The following is a 21264-nucleotide window of genomic DNA, read 5'->3' as shown; positions in this document are numbered from 1 at the left end:
ATTACCAGCCAAGAAGAATATTTGTTATACTTCCGCTTAAATTGAGGTAATATTTCCCTCCAAAAGTGAATCATTATCACAATATGTTGTATCAACTCTTCTCCTGAGATTATCGCGCCAACACCTTCGACAGTCGAGACACTCCCCCGCAACAAATATAGAAAAGATAAATACATTGAAAAAATATATAATTGTATGAAAATGTGATTTTATTTTCTAAAGAAATTTTTTATTTTATTTCAAGTAAAAATTAAAAAATAATTATTATATCTTGAATGTACTTGTTTTAGTTTCATAAAAAAATTAATTTTTGTTTTGTCTTTGTTTGGAAGTCATACAACAGTTTATAGTAACATTATGTTCATTCAATTTTTCTCTTGAATTTTAGACTCCTGCCTACAATCTTTACATTATGCATAGCATTCCTTTTAAATTTTTGAAACCCTCCTTCAGAAGCATTGTGCGAATTTAAACATATTTGTTCTAGATTAATAGATTAGTTCTTTTATTAGCCATAGAAAAACAATAATTTTTTTTTGTGATCTGTTTTTTTCTGATAAATCTTTGACACTGTTTGAAGTTTTCTCTTTTAGAGTAAGATGATGCTACTACATTTCTAATTTTTTTTTTTTTTTTTGTTCTTGATATATGGTTGATTCATGGGAGCAAGCAACTATAGTTGTTTATTTTTCCTGCAGATAATCCAATCACTAAATTTTGTCTTGGAGAGGCATACCTTTCTTTATCTTTTTTTAATATTTTGCTACTAGAGTCTTTTTGTTCAGATGTTTGTTAGGAAAACTAACTAAAATTGTTTGAAAAACATACACATTCACATTGCACACTATTAATAACATAAAATCATGTTTATCATCTGTATAAGTGCATGTGCTAAGATAATTCTAGAAAGTATGGAACAACACTAATGCAATCTAATAAGTCAATAATATAAATTGATTAGAGAATGTATAAGGTAAGTGTTAAAAATTGTTTAATCTCTTACCTGTTACTGTTGTTTTTGTTAATTGTTTTGTAAATATGCAAATAATTATATAACTAAAAATATTTAAGAATTGAAAATTTTGTATTTATTAAATATATTGTCATTATTTATATAAAATATTTAGCTATTATACAAAAAATTTAAAAATAAAGCATAATTAAAAAAATGAATTTTGAGCTACTATAAGTATCTGTTGTCATAAATATTTAATAGATTAAAAATTTGCTTTTTCAGTTTAAAGTTAAACAGAAAATAAATTTACTTTTGGTTTGTTTTATTTTTAATTTTAAAATTTTTAATTAAGGAATAAACCTATATCTTTTGATATAGAAGAAACAAATAAATAAATGTAAAAACATGCATTAAATTCGTGAGTTTTTGTCAGATATAGTAGGACTCATGTTATGCAGACTTGACACATGGTTTTAGGTTTACAATATTGGCAATCTGAAAAAAAAATAGAAAATATGTAAAATAAAAATTCTTAATTGAATGCTAAATCTGTGCCATTTTCCAAGAAGTGTGAGAAGTCTTGCAGCATCTTGCTCATTCATGCTCATAATAATGCGTTCCCAGAATAAAAATAACTCATTTTTGTTTTGCGTTAAAACACTAGGACCTACCTCAGTCTTTGTCTGGTAGTGCTGCTACTCCTGCATAATTTAACTGCCATAGGAGTAAAATGCAGATACTGAGAAATTGGCATGTATTTGCAGATATGAAATAACAGAAAAACTGAATTTTTTTAAAAAATTCATTACTCTTGAAGTAGATATTGTGGAGAATGCCTACTGACAACATTGCTGTCTGGTATTCTCATTTGTAATACATCATGTCCATATGATATCAGTGGTTCTCTTTGTCTCATTTATACAAATTTGTAAACATGAGAGATAGAGAATATTAAGGTTTTTTAAAGGTATTTTTATGATTTATGGTATCATGCTATTTATTGTTAATATAGTGTTTACTGGTATTTGTTTTATTTTATATAAAAAATATATGTGATAGGTAGGCTTGTTTATGAAGTACTTAATAATTAATGGGATTTTGCTACATAATGCAAATTTCAATTTATGCAAGGGATCTTTGAACATGCTTATGGTAGTGACCTGCTATACATATCTAGCTTTATGTTAGAGCTATCTATAAATGCAGTTATTTTAATATCTTAATGTTTATTATTGTATTTTGAATTTATACAAATAGAAATAATAGTTTTTCTTATTTTGAATCAGTATTTTTATATTTAGATTTTGCTAGACAATAGAATAATTACTGTAAAGTTATTTTTATAATGTATTACAGAAATAAGACACGAATTTGATGGAAGTTGTTTAAATTGGAAAAATATTTCAATTTGCTTTTGCTTCTATATGTATATTATATAAGCATACAGACAAATAGATTTGAATTTCAAATAAATTTATTTTAAAAGATTTCAGTTAAGAAGTATGTTTATACTATATCAATTAAATCTTATTATGAAATTCTATTTCTTAATTGTATTTCCTCTCCTTATTGAAATTATCATAATTTGAATTAGATTTTTTGAAAGATTTGAATATTTTGAAAATAGATTACAATAATTTTAATTGTGTTGTTATTGTTTTAGATAGCTTTTATGAATGTATATGTTGATAGTGATTAACTAACTTTTGCTATTATTGTTAGGTTTGCAATATTGTAGCTGGTCAGAGGTGCATTAAAAAATTAACTGACATGCAGACTTCAACAATGATTAAAGTAAGTAATTATTCTAAATAAGTGATAAAAGTTGATTTTTTTTACTTTTATTTTGATAAGTTTAATGTTTCAGATTTGATGGAAATAACAGAATAAAATTACCAAATGAGTTTTTAAAATTAATATTGTATTGAAATAAAGTGAATAGAGTGAATTTGGCACTAAAAGAAAAATTAAGTTTTAGAATTTCATTCATGTATGAAACTGTTCTTTTATAAAACTATTAAATTTACATTTGTTTTAACATTTTATTCAAGATATTGAATTTATAACACTGGCATGTATTCAGTTTAAAGTTATCTTTTTATTTTTTTTATTCTTAACTTATTTTAAAAGAAGTAAAGTGCACTTGAAAATATTTGCAAGCTATAAATCACGTATTCATTTTGTATGTACAATTATACATTCCTATTACATTCAGAAATATTTCTGAAAATTATTACTTTTTATTAAGTTATTATATTCAGACATGATTTATACTGTTGAACCTGTCTATGTTAATCTCACAGAACAAGAAAAAAAATTGAAATGAAGAGGTTTTGAGATATAAAGGGTCCTACACAGTAAACAGTAATAAGTTTGATTAGAGGTATGATATCTTATTAATACAATAACAAGTATAGTACAGACTTGTATCAGGTATAAATAAAACATTTTTGACATACCTTAATAGAAATAGTGTCAATAGTTTCTGATGCATGACTCTTCAACCAATAATACTCAAGCCAAACTCAGCCAATCAGAGAAAAACAGTGTTAATTGCAGCTATATACTGTATTGCAAGAGCTATTTCTCAACTTCAGTTTATACTATCAGAATGTAGTTGCTGAGCTTTAAATTTATAATTGACACTTCAGTCCATAATTTGAGATATAATGCTTTGGAAGAAAATTACATGAGATAAACATGAAAAATGCTGAAAATGCAGGAGGAAAACTAATTTCAAGATAAAGTGGTTTTTAAGTAAACATATTTGAGACAGACAAATCCAATTGTGTTTCATTTTAAAAAACATTAAAAAAACAAATAATAATCTTACTTTTTTCAGTTAAAAAAAATAGAGGATGGTAATTTAGTGTGCTATGCAGTTTAAAAGTATGAAATGAATCTTAACTGAATGTTATAACTTTTCAGTCGTGTATGTAACTTTGTGTGTGCATTCATAACTTCAAATTGTTATATATATATAAAACAATTTGTGTGTGTGTGTATGTGTATATACAGTGGAAACTGCTTAGGTGACCACCTGCATTCGAAGGTCACCTGTCAAAACAGGCAAAAAAAATTTATGGCACCGAATAGTTTATCCATAGAGTCTTTGTTTAAGTTATCTGTATTAAACAACCACCTGTGTAACGCAATCGCTGGCATCGATTTTTTTTATCCGAAACAACATACAACAACTGTAATAAGCGGCCACTTCTGCGAATATATCTGGTCTAACTGTATATGTTATAGCCACTGTATATGTTAGGAAGGCATAAGAATTTTAGAAAGGCTTAAGTGGGGCATAGCACAAAAAAGGTTGGGAAACACTGGTCTAAACTCTCATTCAAACCCACCTCGGGCACATCTCCCGCCCTTCAAATTAGGTGCAGGTGTTAATGAATTTGTCTAGCAACAAAGGAAATTCATTTCAGTTTGTTTGAAATTGTCTGAAAAATGAAAGAAATGCAAAGTGCTGTTGTTAGAAGATTGTGTTAAAGTTATCACAACAGCAATTAGCGGCGAAGTTTAACTGGGAAAAGAACTCGATTTTACCGTAGACCTACAGTATTTTCCTTGGGAGTGTAAAATATTGTACATGATACAATTAATTGGCTGATCTCATTGTTTGATAAAATTTATTTTTATTTATTTATTTATTTATTTTGAAGCTCGTATACAGTACGTGTGCAATACATAATTTCTGTATCAACCTACCTTATTTTCATGTTATTTTTAGAAAAATAATATCCAAGTAATTTTTGCACGCAAAATATTAAAAAAAAATAAACGCATTAATGCAAAAATCAGTTTTACAGGCAGCCTTCCTTTTTTGATTCTGCAATGACAATCGCATTTTATTATTAATTAATAATTTTTCTTATTGTACTTAAGAAAATATTAAATATTAAAAAATACAGTATTTTTAAAGTTAAAATAAGATTAAACTAATGAATGAAACTAATGAAACCAAAGTGAGGTAGAGATACAATGCGCTTGTATATCAATGACATAATACACGGTTGTTTTTGTTCACTCCTCAGTTACGAGTTGAATTAATTAAGTCAGAAAAAAGAAAGTGTGCATTATAATCAAGAAAATGGGACTATTGTATTAATCTTTAAAATATTGGTATTAAATCTGTTTTATAAAATCACGACGACTCCTGTAAATCGAGTTATCCGATAAGAATAAAATACAATACCAATATCCAATACCCTATCGTTGAAAAAATTCGCTTATTTTTGCTCACCTCGAGTTTTGCTTAGTAGAAATGGCTAAAAAGTGTGCAAAATATGTACAGAAATACGGTATTACAGCACCGCTTGTATTGGACGACCACCTGTCTAAAAGACTACTTTTTAAGGAACCGTGGGTGGTTGCCATAGACATGTATATATCTTACAATAAATACATACATACATTTATTCATTCGTTATCAACTGAATTTCAATTAATAATTAATTTTTTTTCTTAGGCAACAGCTAGATCAGCCCCAGATCGTGAAAGAGAAATTAACAATTTGGTAAGAGATTTAGTATGCCAGATTTCATAAAATTTATTTTACATGATAGATATGGTGTTATAAATAACTTTTCTGGAGAATGTTTGTTAATAAATAAGAACTATAAATACAAAGTATTGTTATGTTTTATATATTAATTAAACTACTGTTATATTGCATTTTTTTATATATTTTTGAAATAGTTTATTTACATACTCCTCAAAAGTGAAATTGTAACACCATTAAGGAATGTACATCATCACATGAAAATTGCAGAACCAGTAGAGGTGATGGAGATATGCAAATGATTAAGTTTGCATATGCATTGGATCATGTGGTATCTAGTTTTGGGCTATAACACTAGCAGCTGATTTGGGCCATAAATGTTATCAGTGATGGTTTAAATGAACTGAACTTTCAAAGAAGCATAGAAAATGACAGTAAGCTGAATACCACCAGTTAACAGCTGAAGAACAAGACTGTATCATGAAGCTGCACAATTTTGGTTTGTCAGTGTATGCAGTTGCCACGACAAACTGAGTTGGGCATGACTTGAGTACCACCCAGCAATGTGCAACATGATAGATGCTGGAACATCTACAAACACACCAAAGAAGGAGTGGATTTTTTCTGGAGATTTGCTGAACAGCTTGTCAGGACCCATTTATCACAGCATGTGACATCCAAAGTCACCTGTCACCATGGGTGCATATGTGTCCATCCAAACCAAACCATTCACAACAGGTAATATGAAGTCAAACTGCATGCATGGCAGTCATCAGTAGGAATGCCATTAACCACAGGGCTTGCACACCTGGCACAGTGGTTATTGTCATCACAACTGGACCACTGAATAGCATTGAGTATTGTTTACAGGTGAATCCCACTTCTGTTTGTGGAGGAATGATGGGTGTGGCAGTATTCTGGGGAATGCTATGTGCCAGTCTTTTCTCCAAGTATCACATTGGCTCCACATCAGGCATCATGTTTGATCAGTGGACAGCCCTGTTGCACATTTCTGGTGCTGTGACAGCAGACCAACATGCCACGAGAATTGTGAGGTCTGTGGTTTGGCCACTGGTGCAGGCTGCACCTGACACAATGTTCTAACAAGACAATGCCTGACTGCACATTACATGGTGAACTCTCATCAGCCTGAATGTAATTTACATCCATTCCTGGCCGGCAGCCTCATCTGATCTCTTATTCTCCCATCGAACACCTGTGGGACCTTGTCTGATGTGAGGTGCACCGGGGACCACTGCCAAATACCTTAGATGACATATACATCGTAGTGGAGATAGCTTGGCAAGAGGTACCTCAGACACTCATTAATTGCCACATTGATAGTTTGCCTTATCGTAAAGTGGCCTATATAGCTGCTTGAGGGGACCATATTCATTACTAATTAAACAGGTGTCTGTTGCATATCTTTATTCTTTTTATCATTTGCATATCTGTCCCTTCTACCTGTCCTGCAATGTACGTGTAGCCTATGTGCATTCCTTCATGGCATTGTAATTTCACTTTTGAGGAGTGTATATTAATTCAATTTCTCTTTTTAGGTTCGGAAAGCAGATTTTAATAATGATAAATATGTTAGAGAATTTGGTTTATCTATCAGTAATACTATGATGGAAGTGAGAGGAAGAATATTGCCTCCTCCTAAATTGCAGTATGGAGGACGGGTAAGTTTTTATTATGTTGTTAATCAGTTAGAATAATGCATTCAGTCTAAAAATGTATTTTAGATTTCAATAAATATGTGGAATGGTTATAAAATCAATTAGATTGTAAGATAGTCTAATAGAAAAATATTTTTAAATAATTATGAAATTATATATAAATTCTATTAAGAAATGAAATAATTTTCAGTTTCAAAAAGTTAAAATTGTTGTTAGTCCAAACAAAAACATTGTATCAATAGATGATTGTGCTTTCATTCTATTAGCTAATAATACAAAATTTTTGTGCAAAACACTATAAAAAGCCTAAATAGATTAGAAATTTCATGGAAAGTGTTTTATTAGTTTGAATAATTATCAGATATAGTAAATAAAATATTAAATCTGTGAATGTGACATGTCTTTATTTGTGTTGATTTGTATTCAAATTTGACAAATGAGCAAAAATTATAGTTATGATTTAAAAATTATAATAAAGGTGAAGCAATTTCTTTAATTGAAAATAAGAAGAAATATTAATGTTTATTTATATAAAGATTGAAGTTTGAAAAATAACATATGTATTGTATCTATCAGTTTTATAGTATTGATGTTTAATAGTTGTCTCCATTCAGTCAGAAATTAGTCTTATGAGACAGAGAGAGAATAAGTCAAATAAATAAAATTGGCTGAATCTTGAGAGAAGTGTTATCCAAAATCATATGTACAGTACTCGATGATGGAATGATTATAGATTACATAATTTTGGGACCACACTTTTCTGGTACTGGGTCTTTCTGAAACTCCTGAACTATTTGTAATACATAAACTAAATTTGCTATTATATTGCCCAAACAGAAAATTTAAAATTAACAATAGCTACTGGATGGGTAGAAAGTAACTAGGCATCACTATAATTTATATATTTCTAACAGAATGTGAAAATTATTTGACATATATCTTATTAAATGGAAATACAGAGCATACTTTAAAATTCAACATAGGCACCTTTGCCATCCACTAACAACATGTTTTCCCCAGATCATGATATGCAACTTGTCTGTTCCTCTGCAACTGAACTTGTGGTCATTAGCTTCAGATGACAATTCTTGATTGTTTCCGGATGTATTATGGTGTGATGTCCCTTTACCTTATATCACTTTCTCTTCATGGAAACTGCTTATTTCTACATCTCATAAAATGTAGAAAGCTGCTGTCATTCACGAACAGACAGTTGGTTAGCCATCTTTTTTTGCCATTGTGCATGCAGCTTTTTCCCACATCATTGTGCTGCTCACACCAATGACGTGGGAATTATAAAACTCTAATGATTATTACATGTGCGCACACATTTTATTGTGATTGCATTATTAATACAAAAATTATAGCAATTTTCCATCCATCCTGTATATATTTATATATATAATTAAATGCAAAACAAATTAAACCTGTATTTCTGTTGTGAATATACAAGGTATTTGTAAATATTCTTTATGATTTTGTCATTTCAGTTATACTCTGTCAAAACAGTTATTTAAACAAAAATTAATTCGAAAGAATTGTTAAATTTTGTTTGTGGTAATGTAAGTTGTATGAACTGGTCTTTATCAAATCCACAATGATAGCTGTGGATAGTTAATGTCAAAATTAGAGAGAACATTACAAACAAGATGTGCTCAGCATATTTCCACAATAATGAGAGGTTGTACAGTCGACTCCTATAACACTGTTGATAATTCCATTTTATATGAATTCCATGTTGTACGAGTCACTTAGATTTTACAAATACGTGAGCCATTCACAGCTACTGGATGGGTAGAAAGTAACTAGGCATCACTATAATTTATATATTTCTAACAGAATGTGAAAATTATTTGACATATATCTTATTAAATGGAAATACAGAGCATACTTTAAAATTCAACATAGGCACCTTTGCCATCCACTAACAACATGTTTTCCCCAGATCATGATATGCAACTTGTCTGTTCCTCTGCAACTGAACTTGTGGTCATTAGCTTCAGATGACAATTCTTGATTGTTTCCGGATGTATTATGGTGTGATGTCCCTTTACCTTATATCACTTTCTCTTCATGGAAACTGCTTATTTCTACATCTCATAAAATGTAGAAAGCTGCTGTCATTCACGAACAGACAGTTGGTTAGCCATCTTTTTTTGCCATTGTGCATGCAGCTTTTTCCCACATCATTGTGCTGCTCACACCAATGACGTGGGAATTATAAAACAGAATCAATATATATAAAGGATTGGATTGATGGTATAAAGCAATGCAACACATGGGCTATGTGCCAATGTGGGTGAAGTATCTCTTGGCAGGATTTTTATAGGAAACTGGTCCCTATTCAGGTGTTAGACACTTGAAGGAAATCTGAAACTCCATATGACTATCCTGTTAGTGAGGTGTGAATCCTCAACTGACTACCAGTGGTTTTATCCATTCAGCCATGGTGGATATGGGTTTTTACAAAGAACAACAGCTATGGATCCTCCATTATTGTTAGACAATTGAAGACATAAATGTTCTCCTGTGCCAGATTTATTATGAAATGCTGTGCAATGTGTAGGAACAAATTGAATATAATATATCATTCCAGCTCTTCATGATACTCATTGAATTTAACTAATTATTTTGTTTATATCCAAACATTTTTTTGAAGAATTTTTTCAATTGATGTTTAGTTCATAAGTATATTTTGCAGTAATGCTGAATAATAACATATCAAACTAGGAAAGAACATTTATGGACACTGTAAAATAATAGTTGAGCATTTAAAAGCAATACTAAAGATTTTCATGTAAATGATATAAAGTACGAAATAGATGCATTTTTCTCCATAACATGTTACAATAGTAAATAATTTATGTACAGTACTTTAAATCATGTAGTGTTTTGTTAAATGTTTTGATGATTTTTATTATCCAGTTTCAGATGATTTTTATTATCCAGTTTCAGATGATTTTTATTATTACATATTTTTAATTACTACTGAAAATTGAATAGAATATAAAACGTTTTATATTATTCTTCAAATTTTATTTGAGTTTTATTATTTTTAAGGAAATTATTTTAACATTGAGGTTGTTTCATTATGATTCACTATAAAATTATAGTCAGCCCTCGACTTCACTTTAAATTTTTTATGGTCTTGCTTAATAATTTGCCTTAGACTATAAAAATATATTTTTGAAATTTGAATTGTTTGATTTGAAAGTCAAATATTGAAGATTATAAGAAATAATTTTTTGCTAAAAGGTCAATATATTATCAGTTCAGATCTCAAGTATTAACTGATTCATTTATGAATAATTGAATTTAAGAGTAGATAGAAATAGTGATATTTGTATAGAAATCAAATATATACACTAACATTAACACTTAGTGACTAGTAAATGGAGTGAAAGTATAGCATGTTTCATTATAATCAGATCCTAATACTAAAACAGGACAGAAAAACCATAGCTGATAACTACAGCCCTCTCTTATTAAAATTGTGTCAAGAAATATGGATGAGCATTATTAGCAGTTTATTAATACATTATTAAGGGCATTAATATAATGGTGTAAAAAAAATACATACATGGGTAATCCCAAAAGTAAGGTTTCCTGTAACACTTATCTATTTTTCTACATAATCACCATTTCAGTCGATGCATTTTTGTAGGCACTGTGGCAGTTTTTATATGCCCCTGTCATACCAGCTTGCCGCCATGTCACAGGACCCATCTTGCACATACAGTCGTCCTCCCTATAACACTGTTGATTATTCCGTTTTATATGAATTCCATGTTGTACGAGTCACTTAGATTTTACAAATATGTGAGCCGTTCACAGCCCGGCACACATATTTGTAAAATCTAAGTGACTTCTACAACATGGAATTAATATAAAACGGAATAATCAATGGTGTTATAGGGGGTACCTTCCAATATTGCAACCAACTTTTCCATTAAAATCCTATGAATGATGCTTACAATATATAAAATTAAGTTGGGAGTACTTGTTTTCCTGCAAATATAATTTATCAACTTTCCATGTTAATAATAGCTTTGCAAAAATGTTAATATAAGTTCTTAAAATGAATATAAATTATAAACAATAGATTTTTGAATATTCTGTTAACATTTGTTAACTATATTTTAAGTGTTTTCTTTTATTTCATACCTGAATAATCCCATCACCTTGTTTTGTCATCTCTTATAGAATGTGAGTAATTACTTCTTTCTATATCATATTCTTGTTAATATTTATTTATATTTTTTCATAAATCATACTTTTTTAATAGACCAAACAACAAGCCATTCCCAATCAGGGTGTATGGGATATGAGAGGAAAACAATTTCATACAGGAGTCGAAATTAGAGTTTGGGCAATAGCTTGTTTTGCTCCACAACGTTCTTGTAGAGAAGATGCTCTAAGGTATTTTTAATTTAATTTTTACAATAATTTTTATTATTATTAAAATAATAATTTTAATTTTCTATAAATCTGTAATTTAAGTAATATATTACTATATAATTAATGTGTTACTTTTAAAGCATCTTTATGAAATACATTTTGTTTATGTAAGAAAATATTGTAAATATAGTTTAAATTACTATACATAAAAATAATTATTAAATGAAAAAATAAAAGTTTTGTTGTTGAATAACATGTGCTATTAGATAGCTAGTAGTATTTTAAACATAACACAAGAATCCACAAATGTAAAAAGTGAATTTCAGTTACCAAATCATATGTTATAAAGACATGATATAAAGAAACTGTTGAATGCATGATAGAAATAAAAATGAAGATTTTATTTTTCAAATTTTTGAAATGTTTATATCAGACTAGCATATGTACCTATTCTTTGTATTAGCATTAAAAAATACTGTTATAAGTATATTTATGTATCACACGTATAAAACCATAAATGGCTAACACTAAATTTTGTAATTTTTCAATAATTCCTATTATTGAATATTCCTATTTTGTTTAGCATGTTCTATTGTGGACCTTAATCAACTGTGTAAAATTCTAAACAATTAAATAATATAGCAAAATTTCAATGGGCAATCATCCATCAAAAATTTTCTACTTTTGATTGATCCAATTTTCAAATTCTGTATTCTGAAAATTGTGGTTCCAACAGTTAGCCCAGGCGTGGACAACAGTTTTTTCCCCCTGGGCCAAATTGGAAAGAGAACTTTTTTCACGGGTCGAACCAGAGGCTGCCCTAGGAAGATTTTGATGTGGTGCAAGATCTCATTGTGGTGTCACCCCGTAGAGACTAAATTGTACATAGAGATTACAGATACATTTTTCACATTATCATGCATTATCAACATTCTACACTGTACTTAAGAGATTTGTAATGGAAGTTAACTCTAAACGCACAGTGAGTTGTTGACCTTTTATTTTATTTTATTTTTAAGGCATCAGAATATTTCATCAAGCTATTTGGACTTGAGTATCTTATGTTGAGAGATTAATTGCAGGCCGCATAAATTCATTAGACGGGCCGTATGTTGGCCATGCCTGAGTTAGTCACTTATGGTTCTATACCAATGATGTATTGTATGAAAATTGAATTGAAGTTATAAAGAAATATGTAAACTGTATAGATTGAGAAATATAAGAATACACAACTCAAGTTTTATCCAATAGAAGTATTTTATAAGCTGACAAATGTTAGTTGTTTTCTGCTTTTGTTTTACATCTGACCTTGACATTTTTCAAATAGCTTTTAATCAAATATTTCTTTTTGATCACCATCTTTTTACTGTCTTTAAACATGTTTTTGCATTGCCACATTTTCAAAAATTGATGTCTGGTAGTCCAAATTTTTATTTATTTATTTTAAGCCTACCTACTTTAGCATGTGCTTTAATTTTTTTGCTGTAATGGAAAATAGCAAACTGTTTGAAAGGATGTTGTGCAATCATTTTGTAAAAAATTTTTGTGATTGAGAATTAAATAATATAAACCAGTTATAACATCATAATTTAATATGTTTATTATAAATTAATGATAGACAATACTACAGTATAAACTGTTCATGAGGTTTAAGAATTGCAGATGCATCGTTCTTGGCTATACCAATTTTACATAATAAAATGCTTGACTTTTTTGAGATATTGGAGTTTTTCTAAGAAGTTTGATGTAATAGCTAACAATATGTGTAATTTTAGAGTATGTAGGACTCTTTGAAGTGGTTAAACAACTCAGACATACGACTACAAACTTGAATGTATATATATAATATATATCAGACATGGGCAAATGCGGCTCTTTTTGAGTTATGTGTGGCTCTTGCTGANTGAAATATAACTTAGTTACAATAATGAGAGCGAAATGATCAAAAATTTTTACACAAGTCAGAAAATTATATTTTAACCTCAATTTATGCCAATTCTAGAAGTTAAAAACAATATATTTCTTTTGTTAAATAAAACTTTTGTTTTTTATTTGATTTTCATAAAATAAATGGAAAAAGTTGAAAAGTAAATATTTTTTGCAGTTTTAATTTAATTCTTAAGTTTATTGGTTAAGTTTATACCAATTATAATGAAAAATGTCACTCACTCTGGAAAGTTGGTTGTGGTATCATATTTTAAAAATAATTAGAAATAATGTAACATTTCTTTTTTTAAGACTGAATAAATAGATTTTTTTATTCTAAAATACAAGAAAAACAAATTATATATATAACATAAGTAACAATCTAATTTATTTGAATTACCAAATGATCTATCATATTATTTAATGAGCTATTTAATTATTTACTAGCCTTAAAATATCAAAAGCATGATGAATAATCTGATGGTTCGTTTGGTGATAAAAATAATGTTGCATGTTAACAAATTTATACATATAAGAGAATTATTATTTACAAATTAACTGTTTTGTTACAATATAGTAATAATTTACTATATTTGGATGCTTCTGTTCTGCATGGGCTTTTGTTCTATCTCAATATCTACTGATTGATTTATATATCAATCATTTTTGATTCATACATTGAATATAATTTTTCAGGTGTGATATTTGTATAAACAAGTAAAAATAGATTACTCATCAAAAGTATGAATTGAATGTTCAGCAAAGGGTTTATAATTCAAGGTTTGTCATACAAATATTTCAATTTGTAGCAATTTAATACCACCTCTTCAGTCCAGTAATTAGGCATTGTTTGGGCAAAAAAGTAGTAGTAATATCTGAATTGTTAACATCATAGTTTTAACATAACATCAGATTCTATTTTTAATATAAATTATTTAAATATAAACTGAATCTTCTCAAATATTGTTAGTTGATAATTTTATTAAAAATTTTAATATTTTATGTTGTAAGTAGTATTTTTTATAATCAACTCTGAACTTGTAAATTTTTTTAAAATTATAATTTAACACTTTTTGTTTGTATATTTCCATTTTTTTACAGAGTTAAAAAAACTTGATAATTTTTTGCTTATATTTTCAAATGCAATGGAATATTTTTGCTTAGAATTTTGAATTATCATACATTTACTCATTTAACTTTAGCATTAAAATATAAAATTATCATCATTATGTGAAAATAATTGCAAATATTATTGCATAATTTTAGACNTTTCATAAAAAAATTAATTTTTGTTTTGTCTTTGTTTGGAAGTCATACAACAGTTTATAGTAACATTATGTTCATTCAATTTTTCTCTTGAATTTTAGACTCCTGCCTACAATCTTTACATTATGCATAGCATTCCTTTTAAATTTTTGAAACCCTCCTTCAGAAGCATTGTGCGAATTTAAACATATTTGTTCTAGATTAATAGATTAGTTCTTTTATTAGCCATAGAAAAACAATAATTTTTTTTTGTGATCTGTTTTTTTCTGATAAATCTTTGACACTGTTTGAAGTTTTCTCTTTTAGAGTAAGATGATGCTACTACATTTCTAATTTTTTTTTTTTTTTGTTCTTGATATATGGTTGATTCATGGGAGCAAGCAACTATAGTTGTTTATTTTTCCTGCAGATAATCCAATCACTAAATTTTGTCTTGGAGAGGCATACCTTTCTTTATCTTTTTTTAATATTTTGCTACTAGAGTCTTTTTGTTCAGATGTTTGTTAGGAAAACTAACTGAAATTGTTTGAAAAACATACACATTCACATTGCACACTATTAATAACATAAAATCATGTTTATCATCTGTATAAGTGCATGTGCTAAGATAATTCTAGAAAGTATGGAACAACACTAATGCAATCTAATAAGTCAATAATATAAATTGAATTAATGACTCAGATTAATTATTTTATTTTAGAAACTTTACACAGCAGCTTCAAAAAATTAGTAGTGATGCTGGAATGCCAATTATTGGTCAACCGTGTTTTTGCAAGTATGCTACAGGTCCAGATCAGGTTGAACCAATGTTTCGTTATTTAAAAAATACATTCCAAGGACTTCAGTTAGTTGTTGTTGTTTTACCTGGGAAAACGCCTGTTTATGGTAATTGTCTTTTCATTTAAAATATTACTATAATTAATTTTAAATCTTACTTTACTATTACAAACTCAATGTTAGTCATAAAAATATAGCATTTATAATATTGGGTTGATGCAAAAGTTTCTGGAAATTTCTAGTTCTATAGTACAACATATATTGAATAAATTATTTTTTTATTTTTTAAAGAAAATAATTGCCATTCCATTCAAGTATCTTCCTCCACCAATTGGATAGGTCTTAGTTTAGGATTCTTTCTGAATAAAACTCTGGCTGTTTTGACTTTTATATTGAGATACTCTTATATTTGCCATCCAGGAAATCTGAATATAATATTGAATGTAAAGAAATTTGAAATATAACTTAGTTACAATAATGAGAGCGAAATGATCAAAAATTTTTACACAAGTCAGAAAATTATATTTTAACCTCAATTTATGCCAATTCTAGAAGTTAAAAACAATATATTTCAACTTTTGTTTTTTATTTGATTTTCATAAAATAAATGGAAAAAGTTGAAAAGTAAATATTTTTTGCAGTTTTAATTTAATTCTTAAGTTTATTGGTTAAGTTTATACCAATTATAATGAAAAATGTCACTCACTCTGGAAAGTTGGTTGTGGTATCATATTTTAAAAATAATTAGAAATAATGTAACATTTCTTTTTTTAAGACTGAATAAATAGATTTTTTTATTCTAAAATACAAGAAAAACAAATTATATATATAACATAAGTAACAATCTAATTTATTTGAATTACCAAATGATCTATCATATTATTTAATGAGCTATTTAATTATTTACTAGCCTTAAAATATCAAAAGCATGATGAATAATCTGATGGTTCGTTTGGTGATAAAAATAATGTTGCATGTTAACAAATTTATACATATTGAATTTCAAAGATAGACAGATAATTTGCATTAAATTTTATTAAAAAATTAAGTAAATTTCTGTTTAACTGCTATGGCAATCATATTTACATAATAGTAAAAATTTTACAAATTGTAAAAAAAATACTATAAAAATAACTTGTGACAGATTCTGATGGGAGTTTAACTACAGGAAGAAAATAGTAAATTATATAATTTACTATTTTCAATATACAATATAAATACATTTTTTTTATTTATATAAAATATAAATAAATTTTATATACAATATAAATACATTCAGATTTACGCATTAAATATATAATTAAAGTTTTCTGTAATTTTTATAATGAAACTGTTGTAAATATGAATTTAATATTCTTAATCATTTTAATATTATTTAATATAAAACATATTAGATTTATGTTACCTAAACAGATAATATAAATTGTTTATATGCTTGATATTACAACAAGTTTCATTATTTATATATTTATGATGGAGTTTTTAAAAATAATGAGCATTTACCATACTTTTGCAGAATGAGTGGCATGCTGCATAAAACTGGGGGAGATCAGCATTCCGGTTAAACTGTGACTAAAATATAAAATTAATCATATCTAACAAAACTAACTGTTAATTAAACATTAAAGAAAACATTCTTTCGAGTACAATAAAATAATAATAATGTAATTTGGCTGACTTAAAATCCAGAAGAGTTTTTGTTTAGAAGACAAGAAAACAATTAATGACTTAATAATTGTAGTAGTAGTAGTAGTAGTAGTAGTAGTAGTAGTAGTAGTAGGTTAGTTAGTGTGGGCTATTGACCATCTACTCCTATTATAAAAATAACATCTTATTTTCAAATTTCACACAAAGCTGATGTTAATCCTGTAAGCTCAGATAATTTACAGGTAGTTTCTTAAATTTAATATGTTTATTTTTGCTTTTTTGAATCAAATAACAATAAAATGCACACAAAAAGGTACTTTCATAATTCCAAGAACAAGAATGTTTTACATTAGGAAGAAGGCATAATGAAGAAATTAAACATATAATCACAGTTTTTGATTAATGCTGACAGTTTCACAGTTTTAGGGTAAAAACTTGTTCATTTTTACATGTAACTTGTTTTTTTTTTTTTAATGTGCCCTCTAGTAAGGGATGTATAACCTCACTTAAACCAGCATGCTGGCTTTTGTTATAAGGAAATATCTTATTTCATAGTCTTTCCTGGATAGACCAGCATGCTAGTCATTTTGCAAAAATATGGTGTAACAAAATATATCATACATTCTCATTTTAACAGATTGTGAAATGATGTTTTTCCAGGTCTTTCCAAATCCTTTTATCAGATCCATAATGCAGAATAACAGATTTTTTTCTAGCTTCTTCTATTATAAACTTTGTTTTTTTATTGTTTAGTTAATATTTGGGTGTTTCCAGAAATTTGTAGATATTGATGTACTTCTTAATATCTGAGATAGGTACAGTTGAAGAATTGTACAAAGAGTGTCAGCTGGCTGATATGATTGAGTAGTAGACACCAAGTGAACATTCTAATGCTGGTCCAAATGTAATGCCAAAATTTAATGAGGCCATTGAGTCTTTCCAACTCACGCACAACAGATGAATTTTGGCAGCCTAAGCGATTCATTAAAATGAGATTTTACTACATTTATAACTTTGTATATTTTGTGTATTTTACTAAACTGTAATACAGAAATTAATTTATCAAAAGTTTTATATAACAACTTTATATTGTATTTATTTCTAGCGGAAGTAAAAAGAGTAGGTGACACTGTTCTTGGAATGGCAACGCAATGTGTTCAAGCAAAGAATGTTAATAAAACCTCACCTCAAACACTTTCCAATCTTTGTTTAAAAATTAATGTTAAATTAGGAGGCATAAATAGTATACTTGTCCCAAATATCAGGTATTTAAAATTTTTTTGAAATTTTATATTTAATATTGATTAGTTTTTATTTGAATTATTCATAATGTTAAAAGGATGTATATTTGCTGTATTTGTGTGTATTTCTTTTTTCTGGCAAAAAGTTTTAATAATTAACAAATGTTTTTGGCCTGATTTTATAGATCAACATCAAGCCTGAAGTCAACAATAATATATATTATGTTTTATTTTGGAATACTGATTGTTCTACAACATATACACCAAATTTAAAAAAATTTTTCAGACAATGAAAAATACAAATCCTTAACTTTACAAATACAATTACACAGTTTATTAATGAAGAATTAGCTCATTATAAAAAAGATTTAACATGTAGATGTCAACCTCTACTATCAATGAAACAGCATGGTGTATAAATTATAACACAGTAACAAAGATAACAGATTTATCAGGAGTACTGAGAGTATATTGCATCCAAATCATGGATGAAAGATTTGGTTGCAGTCTGGTATATATTAGCTCTACAAATAGATCAATAACCAATAGAATAAAAGAGCACAGGTAAACATTGAGAAAAATAAATCTAACACTGTATTAGCCATATATGCCAGTGAAATAGAGGTGAAAACTCAAAGAAATAGAATTAATTCAATAGAAATATAATATTTACCATATAAGAGCAATAGAAATTCTAGAACAGATTTTAAAGTGGCAATGAAAAGGAACTGCATCAATCACAATGACTGTGAATTGTTATCAGCAGTGTGGCAAGTTGTTTTATGACAATCTCCAGGGAAAATTTGAAAATGGTGGCTAATTATGACTTTATTATGGACCTTTTATATAATGAGCTAATTCTTTATTAATAGGTTGTGTGATTATTAATGTCTGTAAATTTATGGATTTTGAATTTTGTATACTTTTTGTATACTAAATTCAAAAAAATTTTTGAATAAGGTTCTATGAGTTGTATAACTAATCGATGTTTCAAAATAGAATGCAACATATAATTGAATTTAGACTTGATGTTGTTCTATAAATCAGGCTTAACATTAATCATTAATTATGTTTGTTAAATTATTAAAAAATTTTTGCTGGAAAGAAGAATTGGTTAGTCTTTGGATATCCTAAATACTTAATCTTAACTTTATTTTATAAATTTCATAAAGTGTTATGTATTTTTAATTTTATTTTATTTACATGGTTTTCCATAAAATTGTATATTAAGTTATTGAATACACAACTTAGAAAACATTTTGCAATCATTTGAGTTTTATATTTTTTTTTATTTATATTGAAATATTTATATTTATGATAAATCTTTTAAGGCCAAAAGTATTTAATGAACCTGTGATATTTCTGGGAGCTGACGTAACTCATCCACCAGCAGGTGACAATAAAAAGCCATCTATTGCTGCGGTAAATATTAAAATTAAAATTTCATTGTTCTAAAATAAAATAATAGTTGCCCCTTGTTATATTGTGGATTCAGATATATTGCATGGTTTTTGGTCCCTAAAATTTTGAAAGCACTTGAGTCAATAAATTTTAAAATATTGATTGCTATTGAATATTTACTTGCAACAAAATACTTATTTTTTCCTACCATTTCCCTTGAAATTACTACTCAGGCAAAACAAGCAATAAAACAAAGCAATGAATTTGACAAGGGGATGTAAACAAGCTGTTCTGCTTGTTTAGATCTCAAGTGGACAGATTAATTATCATTGATCAGTCAATGTGATTGCGGAAACTTTCATTAAAACATTTTAAAATTTGTTGGGAGAGAAGAGTTGTGTGTGCTTTAAGACACTACAGTACAATGCCATGGAATTGGCTGGAAAGTCTTTTTATAATAAATAAATTTAAAATGTAATCTTTGAATCAACATGTCTTCAAAATGTATGAATGTTTCTGTCAAATTAAAATTAGAAGCTATCAAAAAAATAAAAAAAAAAGGATCAAAGCAAGTTATACTGAGTGAATAGTGAAAGCAAATGAGAAAAGCAATTGTGAATTTTAAGCAATCAATATTTTGCAAGCAAGAGAAAAGATCATCTCAAAAAACAAAACAGCTGCTTTCAATTTTCTATTTCTAACCACATTTGTTTATTTATTGAGAAAAAAAAATGTCAAAAAGAGATCAATGCAGGTTGAGAGGAATATTAAAAAACCATGAATTACAACATCTACTCTATTACATGAGAAAATTTCTGTAGTCATCTTGAAAACAATAAGAACCATGTGACAACTAGTGGAAAAACAATTGGTGGTAAAATTTTTTTCGTAGTGAAAAAGCTCGACAGTTCCAAACTTCAAAGCAATTCATGAAATGTTAAAATTCTCTGGAAACGACATAATGCATGACATATAAGCTCAGAAATTTTAGTACAGGTAACCTCTGTATAACACAGGAGTTACATTCCAGAAAATTGCCATGTTATGTGAATTCATGTTATATGGAACAAAGAACTAGTGTGAAAAGGGGGGTTAGATTCCAAAAATTAAAAAAGATGATGTTAAATCCTTATTTAAATCGGATTTATTATTCATTTTTTTCATAGGTAAAATACTTATTTATTATTTAAGTAAATATTTTACCAGAGGATTATTCATTTTATATGATAATCTCAGCATGAGCATCATCAACTGGTAACAGTTTGTGGGCGCATTCGTTAATAGTGGTCGCTCTGCAACGGGAATGCGCTGCCGTTTGTAGGAATTTAGGAACGACGGTGAAAGAAAAATGGCGGCGCCCGCACTATTGATAGTATCGTGTGGAGGAATCTATAATTCTAAAATGAGCTTTTAGAGGCAAAAGAAGGGTCCCAATTGTAAAATTTAACCATTAAATGGATTATT

The 21264-nt window shown here is 27.9% G+C and overlaps 1 protein-coding gene across 1 annotated transcript in view; it reads left to right on the top strand.

Annotated features, from left to right (window-relative positions):
* Positions 1–21264, top strand: part of LOC111626441 (protein argonaute-2-like) — a 119644-nt gene that overhangs the window by 68885 nt on the left and 29495 nt on the right. The window contains 8 exon segments of the mRNA XM_023369811.1: positions 2678–2749; positions 5433–5480; positions 7025–7147; positions 8059–8061; positions 11430–11563; positions 15435–15619; positions 18264–18423; positions 19731–19821. Coding sequence (XP_023225579.1) covers positions 2678–2749; positions 5433–5480; positions 7025–7147; positions 8059–8061; positions 11430–11563; positions 15435–15619; positions 18264–18423; positions 19731–19821 — 816 coding nt within the window.

Source organism: Centruroides sculpturatus, unplaced genomic scaffold (genome assembly GCF_000671375.1).
Source record: "Centruroides sculpturatus isolate CEXI.00-Female unplaced genomic scaffold, Cexi_2.0 scaffold313, whole genome shotgun sequence".
Classification (NCBI taxonomy): Eukaryota; Metazoa; Arthropoda; class Arachnida; order Scorpiones; family Buthidae; genus Centruroides; species Centruroides sculpturatus.
This window is presented reverse-complemented; position numbering and strand designations above follow the sequence as displayed.